This window comes from Triplophysa dalaica, chromosome 5 (assembly GCF_015846415.1).
Source record: "Triplophysa dalaica isolate WHDGS20190420 chromosome 5, ASM1584641v1, whole genome shotgun sequence".
Taxonomy (NCBI): Eukaryota; Metazoa; Chordata; class Actinopteri; order Cypriniformes; family Nemacheilidae; genus Triplophysa; species Triplophysa dalaica.
In genome coordinates this window covers 3,610,210-3,633,764 of record NC_079546.1, presented here as the reverse complement: position 1 = coordinate 3,633,764, position 23,555 = coordinate 3,610,210, and the positions used below count along the sequence as shown (strand labels likewise).

General features: G+C 38.7%; 2 protein-coding genes across 4 annotated transcripts; one reads left to right on the top strand and one right to left on the bottom strand.

Moving 5' to 3' along the window:
• The first annotated feature begins 143 nt into the window (after positions 1 to 143).
• LOC130421171 (sialoadhesin) lies at positions 144 to 4,179 on the top strand. Of its 2 annotated transcripts, none has more exons than XM_056748926.1 (10): positions 144 to 280; positions 400 to 449; positions 605 to 955; positions 1,061 to 1,366; positions 1,453 to 1,722; positions 2,461 to 2,730; positions 2,806 to 3,090; positions 3,175 to 3,262; positions 3,486 to 3,543; positions 3,726 to 4,179. In XM_056748926.1, exons 1-10 carry the CDS (start codon positions 261 to 263, stop codon positions 4,026 to 4,028), a joined length of 2,001 nt encoding a protein of 666 aa, XP_056604904.1. In that variant the 5' UTR covers positions 144 to 260; the 3' UTR covers positions 4,029 to 4,179. The 2 variants fall into 2 exon arrangements, with proteins under 2 accessions (XP_056604904.1, XP_056604903.1); XM_056748925.1 differs by having other exon boundaries at positions 3,483 to 3,543.
• Positions 4,180 to 4,445: 266 nt separating this feature from the next.
• si:dkey-97m3.1 (fatty acyl-CoA reductase 1) lies at positions 4,446 to 22,117 on the bottom strand. Of its 2 annotated transcripts, none has more exons than XM_056749303.1 (12): positions 21,788 to 22,117; positions 16,286 to 16,508; positions 11,016 to 11,191; positions 9,359 to 9,538; positions 9,103 to 9,280; positions 8,978 to 9,022; positions 8,703 to 8,821; positions 8,559 to 8,626; positions 8,235 to 8,406; positions 7,870 to 7,999; positions 7,203 to 7,330; positions 4,446 to 6,861 (listed from the first exon to the last, which is right to left on the bottom strand). In XM_056749303.1, the coding sequence occupies exons 2-12, from the start codon at positions 16,472 to 16,474 to the stop codon at positions 6,699 to 6,701; spliced, it is 1,548 nt and encodes a 515-aa protein (XP_056605281.1). In that variant the 5' UTR covers positions 16,475 to 16,508; positions 21,788 to 22,117; the 3' UTR covers positions 4,446 to 6,698. The 2 variants fall into 2 exon arrangements, with proteins under 2 accessions (XP_056605281.1, XP_056605282.1); XM_056749304.1 differs by lacking the exon at positions 21,788 to 22,117 and adding an exon at positions 18,010 to 18,163.
• Between the last annotated feature and the right edge of the window lie 1,438 nt (positions 22,118 to 23,555).

The following is a 23,555-nucleotide window of genomic DNA, read 5'->3' as shown; positions in this document are numbered from 1 at the left end:
TAGTCCATCGATACTGTTTGCTGAATTGAGCATTTGAAATGTTCTCATGGAATCTGAAATGTTGAATAACTTATGAATATACGTATGTATAATCAACACATTTGTTGTCTTTTGTGTTGTGTATGTTGTCTTTAGAAATTAGGATTTGCATAATATATTTCTCTCAGACTATTTTTTGATGCTTCTGCTGAATAAAAAAGGGAAGTCGTATATGAGCATTGAAATATCAGTGTTGAAACTAAAGCTAATATCCTGTGTTGATGAGAGTGTTTCTTCTCCGGTGAGTGGTAGTGCATTTATTTCTATATGTGCAATATGTTTATCTGATGTAAAAATACTCAGAACATGTGACTAATCAACCTTTATTATAAGGCTATTTGTTTATTCTTATTCTGTCAGGTCTGAAGAGATGACGGGCAGAATCATCCTCATTGGATCTCTCATACGAGGTCTATATTCTATTCTATTCTATTCTAATATTCTAGAAGATTCAAATATTTTACTATTGATTTCCCGTTAGTTATAGGTAGATTATTGTTTTCTTCATCAGTTTTTTTATGTATAAATTCAGTATAATGTATTCTTTGGTGTCTGTGTTCTTTAGGTGTTTTGTGTGGCTTCAGTATCACACAGCCAAAACATCTAGAAGTTCTGAGTGGATCTTGTGCTTTCATACCCTGCGCATTTGATATTGATCCTAAATATAACAATGTCCTCACTGCTGATGCAAGAAGACTGTGGTATAAAGACGGAATTACTGATAAGAAGGTGTTTGACTCCAGGAGCCCCAGCACAGGAGTGCTCAATGGGACAATATTTGGCAACGCCAGGAACAAAAACTGCACCACACGCTTTCATTATGTCACTCAGAAGGATACTGGTAAATATTACCTCAGACTGGTAGGCAACAATAACCTGCGGCTTAGCTATGCAAAACTTCAACTGATTGTCAGTGGTGAGTGTGTTTTTGTTTCAAGAGTGTGAAAAATGTTGTGAAGATTATTCATATCAAACAGCAGTCGATGTCCACTTTGTAATTGATCTGTGTAATTGAATTCAGATTTTCCACCCAAACCCAAAGTGAGCATAGAGCAGCATCAGCAGGAGGTTGTGGAGGGGACGACTGTGATCCTGAGATGCTCTGCTAAAATGTTCTGCTCCTCTCATCCACCGGCTCTTAAATGGAGCACCTCTTCCATTGTAAGCATCATAGAACAGCAGCGTCAGATCCAGAGCGATCTTATCTCAGATCTGGACTTCAATGTAACCCATCAACACCACAGGGTCAATTTGACCTGTATGATATCTTACCAGCTACAGAACCGGAACACATCCGCACGAGAATCGATAACACTAAATGTTCAGTGTAAGATGGAAATAATTCTTTTTAAAAATGAACACAGACTTGTAAGTGAACACTGTGACAGTGTGCTTGCCTTTATCTTCCTCCAGATGCTCCTAAAAACACGTCAGTGTTTGTGTATCCGTCTGGTTGTGTGTTGGAGGGTCGTTCAGTGTCTCTCACCTGCAGCAGTGATGGAAATCCAGCGGTCATCAACTTCACCTGGTACAGAGATACTGAAGGACATCTGAAACATCTACAGACCGGACCAAACCTGATCTTTAATAAAACTGAACCCAAACACAGCGGACGATACTACTGCACTGCTCACAACAAACACGGCAACCAGAACTCAACAACACTAATGTTGGATGTTCAGTGTGAGTATCTGTCATAATCTCATTCATCGAATTCTTTTCATGGACATTATTTCTTTTTCAAATTATTCAGCTTGTGTTGTTAGTTTTCAGTGATCAGACTCATTGATTGTAGCAGGAGGTAATATGTTGCTCTCTTGAAAAAGCGTTTTAAATACTACATGATTTTGTTTGGCAGACAATATCATTAACACACAGATGAGGAAAAACAGTATTATTTTAAAGGATTAGTTCAGTCATATGAAAAGGGATTAAATAGTTCCACATTTCCACATAATAAAACGTTCAACCCCTTCTGTGTAGGAACAATGTAGAAAACAATTAGAATTTTGTTCTGCTTTTGTAATATGTTCAACCGTTGGCCTGGTACAACACACAAAATCACAAAGCAAATCAGTTGAAGGTTTGTTTCCCGTTATGTAAATTATCTTGTAACAGAGCAACAAGTTACAAAAAGTTCTTAAATGTTTGGTGTCAGAACCCTATTTTACAAAACTAATGCAATGGGATGACAGAATTTTGAATAACATTTTATGTTATTATATTATAATAATGACTTTCAGACTATGTTTAGAAACTACAAAATGTTCTTTTTTAAAAAAAGCTTCAATATAGATTTCCAACATCACTGCTGCAAACACTTTTGGTATTAAAAACATCTAACATTTTACATGGAGTTGAACATGTTCTTTAAATTTACAGGGTTAAAGAAAATAAAATGTGTCTTCTTTCTTCCTTCAGATGGTCCTAAAAACACGTCAGTGTTTGTGTCTCCATCTGGTAGTGTGTTAGAGGGTCGTTCAGTGTCTCTCACCTGCAGGAGTGATGGAAATCCAGCGGTCATCAACTTCACTTGGTACAGAGATACTGAAGGACATCTGAAACATCTACAGACCGGACCAAACCTGATCTTTAATAAAACTGAACCCAAACACAGTGGACGATACTACTGCACTGCTCACAACAAACACGGCAACCAGACCTCGGACACCATCGTTCTGAATATAACCTGTGAGACATAAAGAAAATCTTCCATTGTTCTTAATGATGTGATCCCAATACACTTTTTCCCAATTTTTTTTTCAGATGCCCCTAAAATCTCCCAGTCATCCTGCATAAGAAGTGACATCATTGCATGCTTCTGTGAGGTCGATGGAAATCCAGTCCCAACGCTGGAGTGGCGTCTGTCTGGACGTCCCATCGTGAACTCCACCAGCACATCTATCTTTCAGGAGCAACTGGGGGACACAAACTTCAGGACCACCCTCACTGTCAATCAACCGCTCACAGACACACCCACTCTGCAGTGTGTCAGCGGTAACAGCTACGGAAGTGTCAGGCAAGAGTTTCAGGAGCTTCAGCCTCCTAAAAGTGAGATTCAGGTTTTATGTCAAATCTTTTTTTTTAAAGCACACAAAGCAAGAACGAACAAATGACATTTAAATGGCTCTCTAGGTTTAGACGTTCTGTCATTGCTGGCTGGACTTGTCATCGGTGTGATAGTGATGTTGATAGTTGGTATCGTGTCACTCTTCTGCATGCGGTGGGTAAATCGTCACAAAACACATTTAACACGTAATATACACAGCTAAACTAGACACAGATTTAAGCTTGAACCAAAATAGACAAACTCTGTTTTGATCAGATTTTAAATCAACATTTGAATAAAAGAATAAATGTTTACGTTCATACCTTAAATAAAATGTCTTTGGATTCATCAAAATCCAACTTGTTTCATGACAAATCTAAAAAAAATTTTTCAGTAGACAGAACTGCAAACCATCACAGACTAAACATGGAGATTCAAGTGGACTTGTCATGAATGTGAGTGGGTTAAATACAGACTTAACCTGATGGCTTATAATAATTATAATAAGTAACAATTAATAAGTTATAATAAGTAACATATTTCATCATGTTATTTTTTTTATATATTTTTAAAACCCGATTTTATGCACACACACAGATACTATACCACTAATTCTGTCTCTTTATCATCTCATCAGGCTGCTGTATTGGATAATGGTGATGCTTTTGGTTCATCAACTGAAGCCGTCACACATCACACATCAGAATCTCTTCATTATAGCTCAATTTACTTTACAAACACTGAAGCGGCGTCACGTGGGAAAAGAAACATCTCACTCATCACAGATAACTCTGAAGTCCAACATCACGCCGCAGATGCGACAGAGACAAAAAACACCTCAGCAGACTCCAAAATAAATCAAAGCACACCAGACACGATGATAAAGAGCACAGAAGACACAATATATGAAAATATCATCCACTCCAGACTGATCAATTAACAATAAACACAACTGATGGAATAACAGAACTGTCAAACTGAGTCTCAGTCCTTAGGAGAAATAAAAGAGAATCAAATAAAAAAATGTAGGCTGTAAAGGTCAAATCATCTGGATTTGAGTCAATTTGATGAGAAATGTTTGAGTTCACATTGTGTCAGGAGACACACAAGAGACTGAAGCAAAAATCTCCATTTGCTCTTTATTTAATCTCATTGAGAAATATTGGGAGATATTATAGAGATAATATTATATAGATATTATATAATTATATTATATTATTATATACTATACTTTCTTATGGGACAGGCTTTACAAACTGAAATCTGTGGTAGCTGGTTGAATATATATGCTTATTCGCATGCTTATTTTCACTAAATGCTTGTTACTTTTAGCTAGAATGCAATAAAGACACACTAATCTCGTCATTTCAATTTATTTTTCTCATGAAGTCTTTGCAACAATTGTCATTCAAGGATCTCAACGGCACACGTCTGACGGCACACATCGGAGACTAAACACAAATGTTGAGTAAAGAAAGGTCAGAATTATGCCAGCAACTTCACTTCGGTGTAAATATCATATGCAAAAAGCAAACAAGCGTGTGTTACTAAGGAAAATGACATTTTTGAATAAAAACACATTTTGGACTCATCATGGCCTCATTGTAGACTGTAAGTTAGATACACCATCCCAAAACACTAAAACATCTGTAAAACACGCTGTAAAAACATCATCTACGCGTCTCAAAAGTTGTTTTTAGATGGCAGAGATCATGTTGGCAGTAAAAGCTCAGTAATTGGCTCATAATGATAGACGTTCTCATTTAAGACATCAAGGTGTCTGATTCTGATAGAAAAATGGCTGTGTATCTCATGACTGGAATGCTCTGTTCATCCTCGGAGGACATTTTAGTGTATGTGTGTGTGTGTGCTTTCCCTACAGATGCATTTAGATTTCTATCTCATATTCTATAGTTATATGTTTCTAACTCATTACCTTTTCCAAAGTAAAACTGTTCAAGACTCGCGGAGGAAGACGTGCGGTTTCATGGTGACCATGAATACTGTGTGCGAAACATAGAAAAGACGGAAGGCAAACACTTGTTACAAAGTGGGGTCCGTCCCCCCTCAACGCAATCTAAAAATACAATTTGGCAAAAGACCACTAGGTGGAGTGTAGAAAAACCAAAGCCCTATCTGGATGATGGTGTCGCCATGCCAACAAGATGCTGTAAAACCATATGAAAGTTGAAAAAAGATTTGCGAGTGACTTTCCCTTTTAAAATTCATATACTGTACTGTTTCTTTAAGGGTTACTGCTGTTGGCATTCAACAAATTTAACAGACATTGACTTATAGGGGACTTTAAAGAGCTAAAGTAAAAACAAACGTCAGTGATATCTACACTTATATACTTTTTCATCATTTTTCCCTTTTCTTTAAAAAAATACGGGAAGCCCTCTGTCCTTTCAGGAAACAGAGCGAGCAAATATACATTTGTACATTTTTGGTATGTATATCTTCCGAAAAGTATCATATTCATATACGTTTGATTATTTACATGTCAATGAAACTGTATGTCCATCTGCAAAATCCTCACACTAAATCTTCAAGATGTTTTTGGTGTAAACTCAGTGTGTATGAACAAACACAACATTAATGTGATCCCATTAAACACCACAGGCCTGATGTATAAACATTGTGTATATTTATACGTTTTATAAACGAGCCCACGGCTTTTAATTTCACCCCTAAAAGAAAAGAGACATACTGTATTTTGCATATAGACAATAAAGCCTTTTTTGAATTGTGTCACTTTTATGGATTTCCACCCAGATTCTTCTCAATGTTGTAGCAGAGATCACATCATTTAAATCTAAATTATTTGTAGTATTATTAAATCATGGCGTTATTGCTGTTCTGCTATTAGTTCATATTCTATTCTGATTTAAATAATAAAAAACTGTATTAAAGTTATTCTGTACAGTATGAAATAAAACCTGTATTACATTAAGAAGAATGACCATTTGTGAAATTCCTTAAGTTGTGAAACAATGCAAATAAGTCTGACTTGTCCTCATTTCTTTTGTCTGCCTTCTTATTTAGGGGTAAAATGTGACACAATGCGGTGAGTTAAATGATATAAATAATGGATAATTTGAATAAGATGCAATTTAAACAGCCATAAACACAAACCTGAACGAAATACCTTAAATAATAAACATAGTAGAGATCATGAAAAGTAGAGATCATGCCCTTGTTACTGCTGATAGTAACGCAGACTTGACACGATATTAAAACATACAGACAGAGATATGCTGATATCAGCAGAACTCCAATGGTTAGTGCTAAAAACCTCCATAGAGATACCGGTCCTTTGCTGGAACACTGTCTGTAGTGAAGACGCAAAAAATCACCAGAAGACACAAAGGCAACATCTCCGGATGTCGAATGGCCACCAGATATAAAGGAGAAATGCTGTAAATGCAGTTGCATATATAATCGGTATTAAGGACAGTCATTATAAAAGGAGACACTTTAAAAAATAGCAGACGCGTCATCAATAGAGCGGTAAGGAGGACGAGCGGCCGGTGAGGAAAGCTCAAGAAACATCTGTGCGTTGGACAGGAAGTCGATTAGGAAGAGGACACACACTCCCTGTGTGCTGCGGTCATTGGCTCAGAGTGCTGGACGCTCTGAAGTACGACAGGAACTTGAAGCACAAGCTCACGACGAAGTACCAGATGTTCCTGGCCATCTGAGAGCGAGCGATGAAAACACGCCAGATGAAGACCAGCAACACGGTGTTGAACGTGTATCTGATGTTTCTCAGCCTGTGCGTGGGAGGAAGAGAATCAATTATTCAGCCTTTTGAGTAAATCAAACACCCAACACATGAGACGACAGTTACATGCAAACCTAACCTTTCCTTAATCTACTCATGCCATTCACTTTTATAAAAAAACATTCTTGTCTGCTACAGGCAGAAGATGCTAAGTGAATGACGATTTCAATATCTTCATGAACACAATGGATTATTTTTATAACTTTACGGAGACGCTCCATAAAGAGTCATCAAACTTTTCATCTTCTCTGTAACCCCATATGGGTTTGGAAAGACATTAAGGTATACATTATGTGAAGTCAGAATTAAAGTGAGAGCAGGTGGACGTACTTCCTCAAGTGTTGTCTGGCAGCAGGAATGTCAGACATATCCTCGTTCAGAACATACTTCTTGGTCCCAATACAGTAATTCTCGATGTACTCCGGCCAGTTCAGCTGGCGAATGTCAAAGTTATACGTCTGTAATAAAAAGGTTTTATGGTTCAAGTTACAGAAACTCATTGCCCAAACACTTAATTCAAATTTACTTCAATAGCACCCTTCAACATTTTGCATTGTTGTACAGAAAGCACATTGTGGAACAAACAACATAAGAAAAAAAACATGAATTTATGGAAAATAAATAACAAAGAATTGTAAAATAATGAATACACTGTATTATAGCAAATGGTATATAAGCTGTAGGTAAGTGACACGATTTGCATAAATAAATGCTTTATGTGATTTTAATTGGACATTTATATTATTTATGTGTTTCAAGTATTATGCATGATGTACTTAAGTCTTAATAATATACAAAATAATTGTTTCACGTAATGAATTCAGCAAACAGCTCTCACACATGGCATACTATGTTACTAGATAAATGTGGCATACAGTATGTGCACTCATTGTAATGTAATGTTGAGTCTGGGTCCGACGTTAACATCTTATAATCTTCATTCAAGATCTTGTGTGTGTTGTGTGTGAGAGAGAGAGAGAGAGAGAGAGAGTGAAACCTTGCGATCCTCCGGGCTGAGTTCACTCATCAGCATGTGCATGTTGTCAGATTTCCACTCCCAGTCTTGACTGCTGAAGTACTCCAGCAGACCGATGGCTTTGTGCAGTCGGTTGAATATGCGCATCATCCTGAATGGAAACACACAGATCAACTTCACAAACACAACACATCTGTCTGGAACATGCTTACTGTAATATACTGTATACACTACAATTGCAATGTTTTATTTGTGCACAGTGGTGGTGGTGCAATAAGGGTCTTGACCATAAAAAAAGTAATATTATCCCGGTTCTCTCTTTAGTGTGATTTCTTTCGGCCACAACAACTGTGTAGTAAAGATCTGATGTCGTCTTGTGTTCTTACTGTGGTTTCTGTCCAGACATACGCAGGACGAGGTCATAGATGAATGCGGGGAACTTGTGACTGACTAGAATCCAGTACTGGTACATCAGGTAATTGGAGGTGATGTTAGCGTTGGGACGACGGAAGGCCTGCTCCAACGGGTTCCTTTTGAACGAGGACATCACGTGATGCTCTGTGAACACAATATAATATATTACAGCTGATTTCTGGCAGCGGCAAGCATCACTAATGTTACTCCTTAAACTAGAGCATAGTGATCCCATCAAACAGTCGAACATTAACACTTTACCCCTATACATGTGCTATAAGAAACGCGTCACGTACCAATCTCTCCCCAGTGAAAGGGGTTAATGCCTCCTGTCGTACAGTTGTACACTAATGGAGTTTTTGGTCTGGAAGTGTAAAAACATCAACGATATCAACACATTTTTCAAACACAGATTTGAAGGGAGGTGTGTGTGAACTCACTTGTGTATACTGATATACCAGCCTGCAGCCAGTGTGAGGTTTACAACCACATCTACAGGAATTAAATCAGCCACGGCATCATTGCTGGCTCTCATGGTACGCAGAATGCCCTTCCCAGCCTGCAACACACACAAACACACACGTTAGCATGTCACAGCGTTTGTAAATGTAACTCATTTAAAAATGTGACGTGGCATGTCATGTCGGACAGAATTTCTATTTGTTGTTAGCATATTCTGTAAATACCATAAAGCAGAAACTGAGAATGAACTTACTGCAATGAAAACGCCACTTGGTCCATTAAAGTTGTCTATCCACCCCTGTCAAACACAGACATGTGATTACTAAGAATAAGAGGGATGTGAGTATTATGGTCTGGAGAATCAGATGTGTCACTCACTGGGAAGGGTTCCTGCCAGCTGGCTCCTACGATGGACGGTCTTATAATGCCGATGTTGAGTTTGTGGCTCTCCTGCTGGATGATGGACTCCGCCAGCGCTTTGGTGTAGGTGTACGTGTTGGGTCGATCCCCTATTAGTCGTGCTGTGATGTCACATACAATACTGTCATCCATCCATCTACACACACACACACTTGAGATCAGCGGGACAGGAGAGGTTATATGTAAAGTTAGATGTGTTAATGATGACACTCACTCTAAAGAGTCGATGAGCTTCTTGGGCTCGACGGGCGGAGGGTAGATGACCTCATCGATGTGTCTGCGGTTGCAGTTGGCGTATGCGGTGGAGATGTGGATGAACGCGTGCAGGTGTTGCATCTGTAGCGCCAGAGACAGGAGCTGCTGCGTGGCGATGACATTCAGCTGCAGGGCGTGTCTGCGGAAAAAACACATGTTCAGACGTGATACATCACACCAAGTAGAATCACAATAACTATGATACAACTTTTAAAAAAGCATCTAATTGAAGAGAATAGCAGTCAACAACTATGCAATACAAATACAGAGAAATGATCAAACTTGCTCAGCTTCTGATTTCGACTCTTTGCCATTCTACATGAATAAAATCATTTCCTGTTCTACACATTTACATTTAGTCATTTATCATTAGACGCTTCTATCAAAGGAGCATTAATACACTAGGTGCTAATACAAAGATATCAGTTTCAACAAAAGCCAGACAAATACCTGTTGAGAGAAAGAGAGAGGGTTAGCGTTTTTTCTTTCTCTCATTTGTCTATCAAGTATTCACAGAAGTCATTGGTTTTAAGTAGGTTTTTGAATGTTTTGAGAGATGTAGTTGACCTGACTGAGTTAGGAAGAATGTTTAACCAGGAAAGAGTTGTGAAAGAGAATGAGAATGCCCTTATGAGAAGGCAATACAAGACGCACCGCGTTTGCTGAATGTAGGGTTCATTATGGGTTGTAGGAGGGTGTGAAAGTATGCCGGTGTTGATCCAGTTTCTTGTAGAATGTATCACAATATGGAGGTTAATTACTTAAAATGTTTGAAGTAAATGTTGCAGAAAGTTTTGATGTTAGGGATCGGATGCTGATATGAAGAAGAGGATTCTCATTTTTTTTTCCAGCTGTGAGAACATCTGTTCCACAGTTAGAGACCCATGAAACAGCACAGCAGCATCACTTCTCTCATTTCTCTTAAGTTTTCTTTCTCCTTTGTGTGCGCTGGTTTCAGTTTAGAGTCAGACAATCATTCGCCAACAAAAACATTTTTTCGTAAATCTCGGTTTTGTCTCTTAGTCAACCTAACCTCATGTGTATTCTTGTCTCTGCTCAAACTAAGAGGACTCAGGGTTTTATTTTATGACTGTGGGGATATAACGTTTAAATAAACTGCAAACATGTAAAAAATATTTTTCCAAATGCAATCAATCACTTACTTTCATCCTAATTTCTGAAGAAATTTGGTAAAAAAATGTCAAGAAAATGTATCCAAATGCTCACAAAATTCAAGCTATGAGCTCTTGTTTTTTAACATAATGACATGGCAAACATGATGTTTATTTATTATACCTTCAATAATTAAGAAAAGCATATTAACTGACTTATGACATTATGAACACACATTTTTGCTGTTATTTCACCTTCGCAAACTCTATTTTATTATATGTAAGGACTATTTTATGATGGCTTTTTAGGGTTGGGATTATGTGGATCAGATGAATTTGAGAAGGGCTGGACCAGTCTTGGTCTTGGGGACACGTGACTGTTTTAGTGCCCCCTCTTACTTTTGTGATTGTGACAGATCTCTGACAGAAGGGGGCGAGTTTTTTAGCGAAACAAGATTGTGTCGGAACATAAAGGTGTAGTCGTGTAGGTGACATGTCTCTTACTTGAGCGGTTCATCGAAGCGGATGGTGGCTGCACAGTGAAAGACGATGTCGATACAGGAGGTGAGTTTCTGCACATCCTCTGGACTGATGGCCAATCCGGGCTGTGTGAGCTCGCTGCTAATGGGAATGACCTTCTGATGAAACTCTGGATTATCCTCACGTACGCGGTCAAACAGCTGCAAAACAAGGTCATGCTCGCTTATCTGACGTGAAAACAATGTCACGATGCAAAAGAAAATCACATAAAGATTGCTGCTTAATGAAAAAATTTGAAAATTGGTTTAAAAACACAGACATGTTTGTAAGAGATATCAGCCCTTCAGAGGACATTGTGTGATCGGCCAAGACACAAGAAGAAAATGATAGAAAATGTTAGAATACATATCATCACTCTTGTGTATTAATTTTATTCAGAGGAACGTGACCGTAAGCTCCATCCCCTCGACTCTGTGTGTGCTGTGATGTCTGTGAGAGTAATCTGATATCAAAAGAGGATTTGTGTAAGTGCGGCATCCTCTGCTTGGGCTGACACGCGCATAACTTATGTTACCCACAATTCCAAGGGTCCGATCATGGTACATTCCTACATTCAAAGCCAATCAGAATCGTTCGCTCTGTATTAGAGCCAGACGTAATAAGTACCCTCCTGTAACCCCACCAGCAGGCACCTGACAGAGGCCGAACAGATGCTGCGATTTGCCTCTGACAGCTGTTGTGTCCTAATGTGTCTCTCTAACTCTCCGGCGTGACACCGGTGCATCGTTTTACATATTTATATATTATGAACAGGATCTGCAAGTGCTAAAGGAAAAACGGTGCTTGAACAGAGTCCTTCGGGGACTGAAATCCTGCGGCACAACTACTTTGCATCGTATTTTTTAAATGATTTAATAAACAAAACAGGACTCATTTCTAGGACTAAAACCATTGAAATGTTTGTTAAATTACAATAACATAAAATGTTGGCCTAAGTACTATATATTATTTAAAAAATAAATAAACCAAAATGGGATAAATAAATGAAACATTAATAGAGTAAAATGGAAAACACATAGAACATATAACAATATAGATAAAAATAATGTAAAATTAAATAAATACAAAAATAAAAGCTAATTCAAAACATTCATTAAACTACAAAAACTTGATAAAAATAGAATAATTCTGATGCAAAAATAAAAGCATTAAGACCATTTTAATATTTAATAATACAGCATATTATAATATTGTGTAAACTGTATGTGAAGCAATAATACCTGGTAAACGTGACAGTATGAACTCATGACAAAGGAAAACATATAATAACTGAATGTTTTCTGTTTAATGGAGCACTTGCACAATCTATCATTGACTGAACTGTGTGGGAACTAAATGTGAAAATGTCTGAAGGCGTTTATGAGGGATAAAAGACTGGGAGGATCAACAGGAGATGTTATCAGAGTCATTTTGCATGTCAGGACATGAGATGACTGTGTCTGTTTCCACAGGTAACAGTCAGGAGTGGGGCGGTCTTAAAGATGTGTCAGAAACACACGTCCACTCCGCCTTTACACATTTTATAGAAATGAAAACTATCATCTCCGTATGCAGATGCACAAGCACCTTATGTTTAAGAATCACTCACGCAGGAGATAAAATCTACTCATGTCAATCATCTGAAGCTCCAGGCACTGGATCACTCAGATCCTGTTAAAATACACACACATGACGGACACTGAACACGGCTTCCTGTTGCGGCTTGTGTTGCCAGGAAACAAAAATAAAACACACTTGTGTGCTGCAACAGGACAAAACACCGCAACTTCATCTCCCGGAAAGATTACAACAACGATGTCCACACACACACAGCGTTTCCTGTCTAAACTTAACAGTTTTTGTAAGTCATATTTTGGTTATACGTTTTTAAGTCGTTGTGGGATTTGAGATGAAATATTTCAGATGTACCCGCCTCTTGTTAAACAGCTGTCAGTGAGAGGGACGGTGACCACATGTATTAGACAGGAAGTGACATACAGATGAAGAGAACCACATGCAGAGTGGATTGAGGTCAAGGGTTCGCTGAGGTCAGCTACTGTAATTTTATCCTTTCTCTCGTCTGTGGTGGAGAGAGAGCAAACGGTGCATTGTGGGATGGCGGTATGCCGGTGCCAGTCTTCCACTGGACCCTCTGGCACAAACAGTCTACAGTGTGTTTGAGTGTGTGTGGGAGAGAGAGAAACAATAGTTCCTCAGTTCCTTTGCTCTTGTGCCCTAAAGTGATGAGAGAGGCTCTGTGGTAAAGGGTGTGCTGCTCACAAACACACACACACACACAGTGGTTAAGTAAACCCACACACATCTAAAAGGTCTATTAGTGAAGAACTCTCATGGAGAAATGTTAGATTAGGTCAATGATATTCACTATCTCTCCATCTACCTCCAAACCTGACCCTCAAACAAACAAGTGAACATTATTCCATTTAATGCAGAACATAGTTTGACCAATATATAAGGCCAACTAGAACAGATGTAAATTACATCTAAATTATACAGCATATAATAAAGATGATAATAAAGAATCTCTATTTAGTAAAACTTAATAAAAGTGGGAAAACGGCACCATAAATCAACCACATCTGACTGTTTCTAAAACGCTCCTCTCACAAACACACTCTTTAAACCCGCACTGAGAGAGAATGACACATGGAAAACCACTCAAGACTCATTTTAGGAATCATTAAAGGAAAAGTTCACACAAATATGATGACTCAACCTCATGCCATCTCATATATGGCGGTCAACATGCCGAGGCTTCAAAAAGCACTCAAACGTACCCCAAATGACTTATTAAATGTTTGTGATCGTGAGAAAACATTAATATTTTAAGCAATCCATACGTCAGCATATCACCGTGCTAATCTTAAATGTAAAGGCATATCAGTAATGTTGAAACCCATTGGTCCCTGTGTGTGTCGTGACTCGTTGTCATACGTGTGCTTCATCAAGAGCCAATGACATTTTTGGAGCTTTTTAAGAACATTTTAGGTTCTGGTCACTTAAGGCACGTTTGGTTCGATTAAAACGTTCTCTGGTGCGATTGCTCTACTAGTGCGTTTTTTTTTGTGTAAGTGTGAACGCTGCCATCCAAACACTGGTGCGCACCAAAAGATGGGTCTCGGTCCACTTTCAAACGAACTCTGGCACGGTTCGATTGAAACATGAACCCAACACAGACCAAAGGCATGGAACCGAATCAAAAACAGGAAGTGATAACAATATACGATCCGAAATCTAGTGATTTGGTTATATAAAAGGAGTGTTTATTAGATATGTGTAACGTAGAAATTCCTGGTGCCGTTTTGACTGCTTTAAAAAAAAACATGAGTTCTTCGCGAGTTACTGGATGTCTACAAATACCCTCATATGCGCAGGCATACACTGAACAAGAATAGCCCATGCCGCACTATACACAGAGCATTGTTTGGGATGTCCGGCAAGTTCTGTTTTAAAATATAAATCATAAAAGCTGTCCTATCACGTTGTGACTTTACACGTAAGCTGTTTGGTTCGATATCTTTAGGTTCGATGTTAAAACTACAGTTTGTAAACACCGCCGCTAGAGAGCCCACGATCAAAACAACAACAATGCCGTAGCTTGATGACGCTGTGAAGGAGCATGTAATGATGGGATCTGTTGTCTTCAACTCCACCGCTTGTGGCCATCAATCAGACGGGAACCCGAAATCATGTTTGCAGATGAGTTAAAAGTTTTATAAATGCTGCAAATCATCGTGGTCCATAAATAAGTGACTGCTCGAAACAAGTTGGTGGCTTTCCAGACACCAGACACCACTTCCACATTTTGTCCACCACTCTTTTGTCATCCGGTTTCTACACCAATAAAGGGTAACGTGGAAATGACGCCATTGACAGGCGACTGCACAGCCTGTGTCACTGTTTAGAACGGATTTTCTCACGATTCATAAGTAGTTGGAAATATTTGACATATTGTAAGTACTCAGGTTCTGGATATTTTACTGCAAAACTGTTAAATTGCCAATCTGAGTACTAACAAACCGGACAAAAAAAAATAATCAGACCAAAAGAACCGAACTAGAAATATGAACGCACCCTTAGATTACAAATAGTTTGTTTTCAACTGAAAGAAGCTATCCGTACACTTCACTTATCTGGGATGCTGAGTAAATCATGAGGAAATCCCTCATATTCTTTTCCTTCACACTTTTCATTAAAATTATAATTCTAACTGTACGTTTACCTACAGTATTTAAACTTCGGCAGAATAAACAGAGAGACAATCACAGGTCAGATGTTAAATCATTTAAAACAGAGCGCCGAATCTGGTGAAAGGGCGTTTAAACAACAGCACAATACAAGTCCTGTTAGATGATGTTGAATAGATTCCAACATTCCAGGTTGTCTACAAACACAATCAATCTGAAGAACAACACAGCTCTGTACGAGTCCCTACACATTCAACACATTTACATCCCTCACACACACACACGCACGCATCTGATCTCATTATTCTTCAGCTTCATAAAACTTCTCATAAAACAATAAAACAATAATACACAAACATAAACAATGACTGCGGAATGATCTTTAAATCTAACACTAAATTATGAGAAGAGAACTTGTCAGAAGACCTGCACATCATGACTGGGATGGACTGATCTCATTGTATCACAGCACAACATGTATGGAAATGCAGCCCAAATATGCCAAATGTGGATGAAGTTTGTGGTCAGGTCGCACGGTAACAATCAAAGAGCATTTTCCCATACTATGCCCCTAGGGTGAGCGGAGTAATTTGTCTTGCAGATTACTGGCTGCTTTTCAAGGATCATGTTTGGGTGAAACAATAAAGATAAGCCCTGGCGACCACATAACAGTAAACACAGATGGGTTTCTGGAAACCTTTGTTCTCCCGCTTTTTGAGTATTACAGGATCAACATGTTACGTTCAGTTAACCAACGATCACGTGAAACGATTAGATGTCATCGGGTCACCAAGGCTATAATATCTTATGACACAAAGATGGCTATGAAAGAAACCAGACAATACACAACACAAAAAGCTGAACACAGAACAGACTGTGTTCTAAGGTAGATAAGCGACCAGAATGAATTGTTTAAAGAACAGTTATGGAACAACAACAACCTTTGCACAGGACAAAAAAAAAATGCAGAAGCAATGGATTATGAGTGGAAATATTCAATACATAGACAAACACACACACACACACACACACACACAGTAGCCTCACCTTACACGTCATCATATCTTGAACGCGTTCTTGCATGGATTGACCCGCCTTAGGCCTGACGAGAATATAAATGGCGTTCACCTTCGGGCACGAGCGCAGGAGTTTCTCCACCAGCACCTTTCCCATGAAGCCCGTCGCCCCCGTTATCAGCACATTCTTCTCAGCGTACCACTCTGAGATAGAGGCCATGATGATAATGACAGATCAACTTCCCTCCTGAATGCTACAAGACAGAAAGAGAGAGAGAGAGAGCATCAACATCCAACTGTTCATTTACCAGTCAAAGCGAAAGCATTATTCTTTGCAGTCATCAAGTCAATAATATTTGTCACTTTTTATTAAGTATCTGTTAATAAAAATCTGCGCTCATTTATGATATCTCTGATTCGAGTCCCGGTGTGTTTCATATCACCCTGTTTCAGTAAAGAAGGTAAAAATAAGGTGAGTTATACAGGAACGTCCTGTGAACAAACCATCAAACAAAGATGTGTGAAGTAAACAGTTGAATAAAATGAGATTTGGCTGATTTGTGAGGCGTTTAGCTGGATGTGTTCAGTATTTGAGAGAACCTGATTTTCATAAAGGTCACGTGCTCAGAAAAAAACTTTTTCGGGACTAAGTAGTTTCTGCACTGCATTTGGTTTAGACTCTAAACTCTAGAGCCTCCAAAAAGTGTGATTTTTTTCCTACATAAAATCGTCCATGATGCTGACATTAATGTTAAGCTGAATTTTGATGTTCAGTTCACAGGAATTCTACATGCATGAGATGTTTCTCTTATAGATCAATAAAAGAGAAAAAAAACAAGAAAACGCAGAACATTCTGTTTCCTGAACACATATAGACAGAAGACCCCAATAGATTTACACAAATGCAAAATAAAGAGATCTTAGCAAGACAGAAAGTGTTTATTTAGCTTTGAGGAAGAACATCTAGAGACGTCTACGACTGTACCATCAGTTTTCCCTGCTTTGCATTAATTGTTACCTGTGTATTTTAAAAGCCTCGTGTGTCAACAAGAGCCTGTAAAGACAAACTCAAAACTATTAGTGCGGATGAAACGAAGCAGAATAAACTCCTTACCGGACTCACGCACGATTATAAACACAATTTACAACACTTGATTCTCTACATTCTTCATGAAAGCCGTGACACGGTGAGGTTTAGTGATCTGACGCAGTGAATTGACACAAGATACTGTAGATGAGACATTTTTAATCAGTCAAGTGGATTCTTATTGGCCAAGACCGATTAGTATATCAATCTATCAACCAAAATTAGCCATGATATTTCTTGTACACGTACCCAAGTGGTTCCATGTTTTTTAACATTTACCATTTAAATATTGTGGTTATATGATTCACCACCATGGTATCAAAGTGGTATTGTAAGACACAGACAAACACACACACAGAAAGGAAAACACATAGATAGAAACAGACAGGCACATCCATGCATATCCAGATACAAACAAACACAGACAGACACACACACACACACACACACACACACAGAAAGGAACAGGCATAGATACAAACAGACAGGCACATCCACGCACACACAGATACAAATAGACAGACAGAAGGACACACAGATACACCAACACACACACAGATACAAACATGCAGAAAGACAGACACACACACATGCACACAATGTAAGTAGTTTTCAGTAGTACACTCCAGCACTGTAGATTTACGGCCACCCACAAATGAAACACCAACCTCCAGCTCCTGCACAGCTTCAGCTGACACACAAACACACGTCTGCTTCACTGTTTCAATTTACTATGCACACCTTCAGCAGTGTCATATACAAGCGTGATTCCAGCGATGATCTGATACCACACTGACACAATACACCCCAGCTTCAGTTTGTTCTTCAGTTACTAAAGCATCTAGAGGGGTGTGTCCCTACAACTCTGATGTAACGCAACACGCCTAGAAACCTGCCAGAAAACACACAACTTGTGTGAACAGGAAGAATGATGATGGCCGACATCAGCAATGCCTTTATAAGAATGTGCGGTGTGAAATCGCAGTAAACCGTCTGAAGCGGGAAAGAATTTGAGATGATGCTCTCAGAGGAACTTGAGAGGTTTGTTGATATCCACACACAGAGGATAGTTTTATTCAGACACATGAACACAGACCAGCTTTTTTCTTTGGATAAAAGCATCTCTTCTGTGTTTTTTCTTTACTATGGATGCCTCTACGTAAATAATCAAGTAATACATTTAAGCGGCTGAACAAGGAGCACATTTCTGAATGTCTAGAACAGAACGGCCTTTAACTGAAATACATCCGTAGACTAATGACACAAATACAGTTAAAAGGCATGTTGCCTATTACAAACCCAACATGTGATAGTTCCTGCGACAACAATCAACCACTGGGTGACTGCTGTCACATCAGAGAATCCCGTAATGCAAGAGGCCTGAAGACGTTAAAAAGTCACACAAACATTACACCTTTCATTCACCTCAGGCTAGAGGTAAACATATAGCTTAAAGTACCCTATATTCTGACTTAGAAAATCAGGTTTAATAGACACAGACAGGAGTGAGAAACACTGAAAAAAGGTCCCGTTATCATACACAACTACAGGCTTTACTGAAACTGGGTCACGAACAGAAGAGAAAGTGCCCTGTGGTGAGAAAGACTGTTTGAGGTCACGGATTTATAGTATTTGCTTACGTACAAACAACAACCATTAATCACTTTTATACAACTAATGTCATGTTCTCTGTAAGGAATTGGTGGGCGACGTGAGGCGATGATAAAGCCCTGTCACTTTTGCTTTGCTAAGCAGATATTTAAATGAAAAACACGTTTGGCTGCATGAATTTAAGTTCTTTCGTAACACTTATTTCTGGTGTCATCCAAAGAAGAAACTCTCGGTCATGACTGAAATTTTAAATCACAAACCCAAAGAATTGAACTTTACTTCTGTGCCACCGACACGAATGACAACTCAGCTGTTTGCATTGTTGAGGGGTTATGATAATGTTCAAGGAGAAGCACAATCGCTCAGAACACCTTGGCAACCTCAAAGCATCAACCTAGCAACCACATGGCAACGGCATTCAAAAAATAAATATAACTAAAACAGGATCAAATGGGTTGTTAGGCATTTTTTAAGTAGGTTGAATGAATGAACAGTTAATTATAAGTCGACTATTGTAAATTCATCCGCTCATATAGGACAGGAATGAATTGGAACACCTCAGCGATTCTCTCAGACACGGTTTGGATAATTAGGCCTGTAATATAAATAGTAGTTTCAAGTCAGATTAATTATAGCCTCATCCACAGGGAAATATAAAGTTAACATGCCTACAAAATCTATTATAACTAAAAACAGAACAAGAGAGCGGTGCAGTGTAAATATTGATGCCTATGACTGAACCGTGTACTATAATAAAACTTGTCTTAAATGTACATCTGCAACAAATAACAACTGGCTTTTATATCAATTGAGTTGGATGATTTACGTGTCTATGTTCTCATAGTGACTGAGTGAATAATACACACTATGTATATGTATGTTTCCGACCGAACCGGTGAAACTGCGTCAGACATCCACTAATCTACGCTTTAAATCTGTTAACAGTGCTGGTATGTCACATTGTGAAGATCGGGAAGCGGGGCAAATAGCTGGAGTCACAGTACGTACACGTAAGGTCACAGATAAGCCTATCAAATCTCCCAAACGTCATCCAGGGCAGATAACTAACAGTTAAACCAATACATGATGCCGAACAAGGTGCCCTCCCTTCACACTTCTTTCCTGCTTTCGCACAATAATATCACCAAACTGATTTCAGATGACTCAAGCGACAGGCAGGTTGCGTAACCTCGGTCCGGTATCTGTCTGCAGATGGCCCTGTCCGTCTGTCTCCAGCTGTATCTGTAACGAGGTCCCGCGATAAATGAGGCGTCGTCATATTTAGCAAATCTCTGCAAGGTTGGCTAAAGTCAAAGCAGTTTACGCACATGCGTCAGACCAAATTTACAAATGCTTTCAGGAACTGTGAGAGTATGAACTTCATAATAGAAAAGCTTGAATGCTACTCCACCCTGGTTTTATGTTTCCTATTGTTTCCTGTAACACGTTGTATAGGAGATATTCACAGTGTTTATTGAATATTGAGTAGTTGAATGTCACACATGATTGTACCTTCAGGCATAAATAGAGTATATCTTTGATCAACCACTTACTGGAAGTGAACTCTGGCCAAACCTTACATTCAAGAGTGACACATTTAAGTCATATGAAACTGATAATCCCATTTTGAAGATTGAAAAGTTATTTTTCGTTCACTGTAAAATGATTTGAGCCCATTTTGGGGTCAAATGTGGGTTTTTAGGCTTATTTAAACAGCAAGTGGGTCTGTCCATATTAAAGTCAACCATGGTTTGTAACACCCAGCACTTTTTTGTGTGTTATGACATAATTTGCATGACATTTAAACACCCCTGCAAACACAAATGTATAGAGTGTATTTTCCATGAATGTACTGCAAATGCTACTGCTTATAAATAAAAAAGCAACATATAGGAGTAATTACAAAAAAGCACATCTGGATGAATTCCTGGGAAAACAATATACAAGTTAGAAAATCACGTTTGCAAATAGGTCTAGCAATATTTTCCGAAAATGAACTATGGTTTAATAAAAGTACAAAACGTGGTAACTGTTGTTCAACTAATAATCATACTTTAACCATAATCAAACTATGGCTATACAAGTGCTAATAAATACGCCAAAAGGGTAATTACACTTTTGCTATAATACAACATGGTTAATTTATATATGGGAATTTGAACTTATGATTTTAGGTGATTCAGCATCAAACGTTTGGCACCAAGCCCGAAACTCAACAATCATTTTTGCTACAAAGTAACGTTTGAACTGAAGCGCCGCGCGCACATCCGCTATTCATTTTAACTCGCAAACCATCTAACTTTAAACACCTTTACAAAGCGGTTATAAAGTCTACTGTAAAGTGTGGCTTATTGCCTATGCGTTGCTTTCCGTTAAAAGCCGAACAGCATCGGCGCTCAACGATAGCGACGATCCGCCGACCCCCGGCATCTCCTTTTCTGGAGACCCGCCGTTCGCGCTCCACCAGAACGCAACTGCAATCCAGGGAGCGCGTTTAACAAAGTTACTAACTAACTACTTGACGCGACGGCCAGAAACGCCTCTCTGACGCATAGACCAAGAATGAAGAACCTTTGCCACGCATCCCGGTGAGGGTTTGTAGGATTCCATGTGTTCAGTGTGGGTCTCATCCTTCCCTTCTACTTCAGAATCCACACACATCTACATGAATCCGGTTTCCCAATCACATCTGAAAGCAATCCCCAATTCCAAACGCGTTGAACGCCAAGGATGCTTCATGAGAGCGCGGCGCGTTTCCTATTTAAGCCCAAACGTGAACTTGTGTTCACAGCTTTCACCATTCAGTGTCAAACACAAGACAGCAGCTCGTCTTACCTTGCTCATGAATCACGCCGGGTGTACGCGATTGGGACCCGCAGCAGAGGATTGACTGCCTCCCTATCTCTCCGCTGTCACAACACGAGTGCGCGCGTTTCAGAGCTGCAGCGAACGCGCCTTTTGGCGCAGAGCAATTCTGAAACACAAGCGCGCGTGTGTGAACAGGGTGTGACTACATGCAGATCCTTTCCACAGACTTTTCACACACTAGGCTACAATGTTTACACACTTCTAATACCAAGAAAACATAGTTTTATCCTTATCCAAAAACTAGAGTTGAATTTTTTGTTTGGACAGACAAGGAAAAACATTTCCAGTGCCCCCTCTTTCTCAGCAATCCTCACAATCCGGCAGTCAATTCAAATACAATGCTCAAAGGAATTCCAGACAGCAAGGTAAAGAAACTGTTTGGAGATCTTCTGATAATACCCGGTCCAACAGGAAGACTGTAAATAAAGATGAAGAATTTCTGTTGAGTAACCCATGAACTACACCTGACTCATTAGTTATTATTGTAGCAGACAATCTATTCTGTTTTCTCTTTCATTACACATCTCCAGTAGGCCTACATTGGGTGATTTTGTGCTTCAGGAGGATGTATTTTGTGTCCTGTTCAAACAAATCATTGTTACATTCTATTAAAAAGATACAACTGTAAGTATACTTGCTTTGAACACAAAGTTACAACCGCTCCCAAAATACATAGAACGATACCTGACCTACCACCCCATTCCCATACAAAATACATGGAATACTCTCACATTGCCATTATCCTATAGTGACTACATTACAGCAGATATTTACTATATGTTCTAACCCTTACGTAAAGATGAACAAGTAGTTCAACCTAATTCATGCACCATTCATTTGAGAATATAAATGATGTGTTATAACTGTAGGAATACATTTCAGTCAATATAAATTTTATTTGCTACTATAAATGAATATGTAGTTTACCCAAAAACATTTTTCATAATAACTCACCAAACCTGTCATTGCCTTGCATAACACTAAAGATATTCTCAATAATGTTGGTCACCAAACATCATTGTATGAACAAAATCACTGACACATTTCTCCAAATATCTTTTGTGTTCCGCAGAAAAGTGTCATATAGAGATGTACTAACCACATGACGGTAAATAGATAAGTGATATTTAACTTTCGAGATAACTATTTAACATTGGAGGAAAGTTCTGCATTCAGTACACCAGTTGGCTTCTATCATAAAACAGCAGATTTCTTAACACTAATTCGTGTTTTTATTAGGGTGTCAGTGGCACCCCACAAAACAGCATTAATCATTTCAATGTACTATATTGGGAAATATAATTAGTTATACTGCAAGTCTTTACATGAATTTCCCTAACACAATACAATCTGAAATCTATGAGACCTCACAATGTCCAACAGGTTAATAAAATCCATATAAAGACAACAAAACAAAGTTGAATCTAGTTCCAAAACATTTATTTAGCAAAAAAATTGGAATTGGTTATTCCTCTGAATATGTTCTATTGAGAGGATGCATTTGGCCCACTAAATGTGCATATCGAACATCATGGTTTATAAATAATTAGGAAAACAATCATCCCTGAGGTAAAGCTCTTTGTAAACTTGTTGACAGCTGCAAAGCACTTGCGAAGACACAATCAGTGCGGTTTAAAATAACTCAACAAAAAACAACTTACCTCTAAATCCAGGTGATTCTGAGCATGTGGACGCGGGGACACAAACACACGTTGTTTTCCCACTTGTAACTGGT

Coding starts and splice junctions, on each gene's coding strand:
- LOC130421171 (XM_056748925.1), top strand. CDS start 261: ATGAGAGTGTTTCTTCTCCG. Junction 956..1,060: donor ACTTCAACTGATTGTCAGTG/GTGAGTGTGTTT, acceptor AATTGAATTCAG/ATTTTCCACCCAAACCCAAA. Junction 1,723..2,460: donor ACTAATGTTGGATGTTCAGT/GTGAGTATCTGT, acceptor TTCTTCCTTCAG/ATGGTCCTAAAAACACGTCA.
- si:dkey-97m3.1 (XM_056749303.1), bottom strand. CDS start 16,474: ATGGCCTCTATCTCAGAGTGGTACGCTGAGAAGAATGTGCTGATAACG. Junction 9,281..9,358: donor AAGCTCATCGACTCTTTAGA/GTGAGTGTCATC, acceptor GTGTGTGTGTAG/ATGGATGGATGACAGTATTG. Junction 6,862..7,202: donor GCCAGACAACACTTGAGGAA/GTACGTCCACCT, acceptor TCCCACGCACAG/GCTGAGAAACATCAGATACA.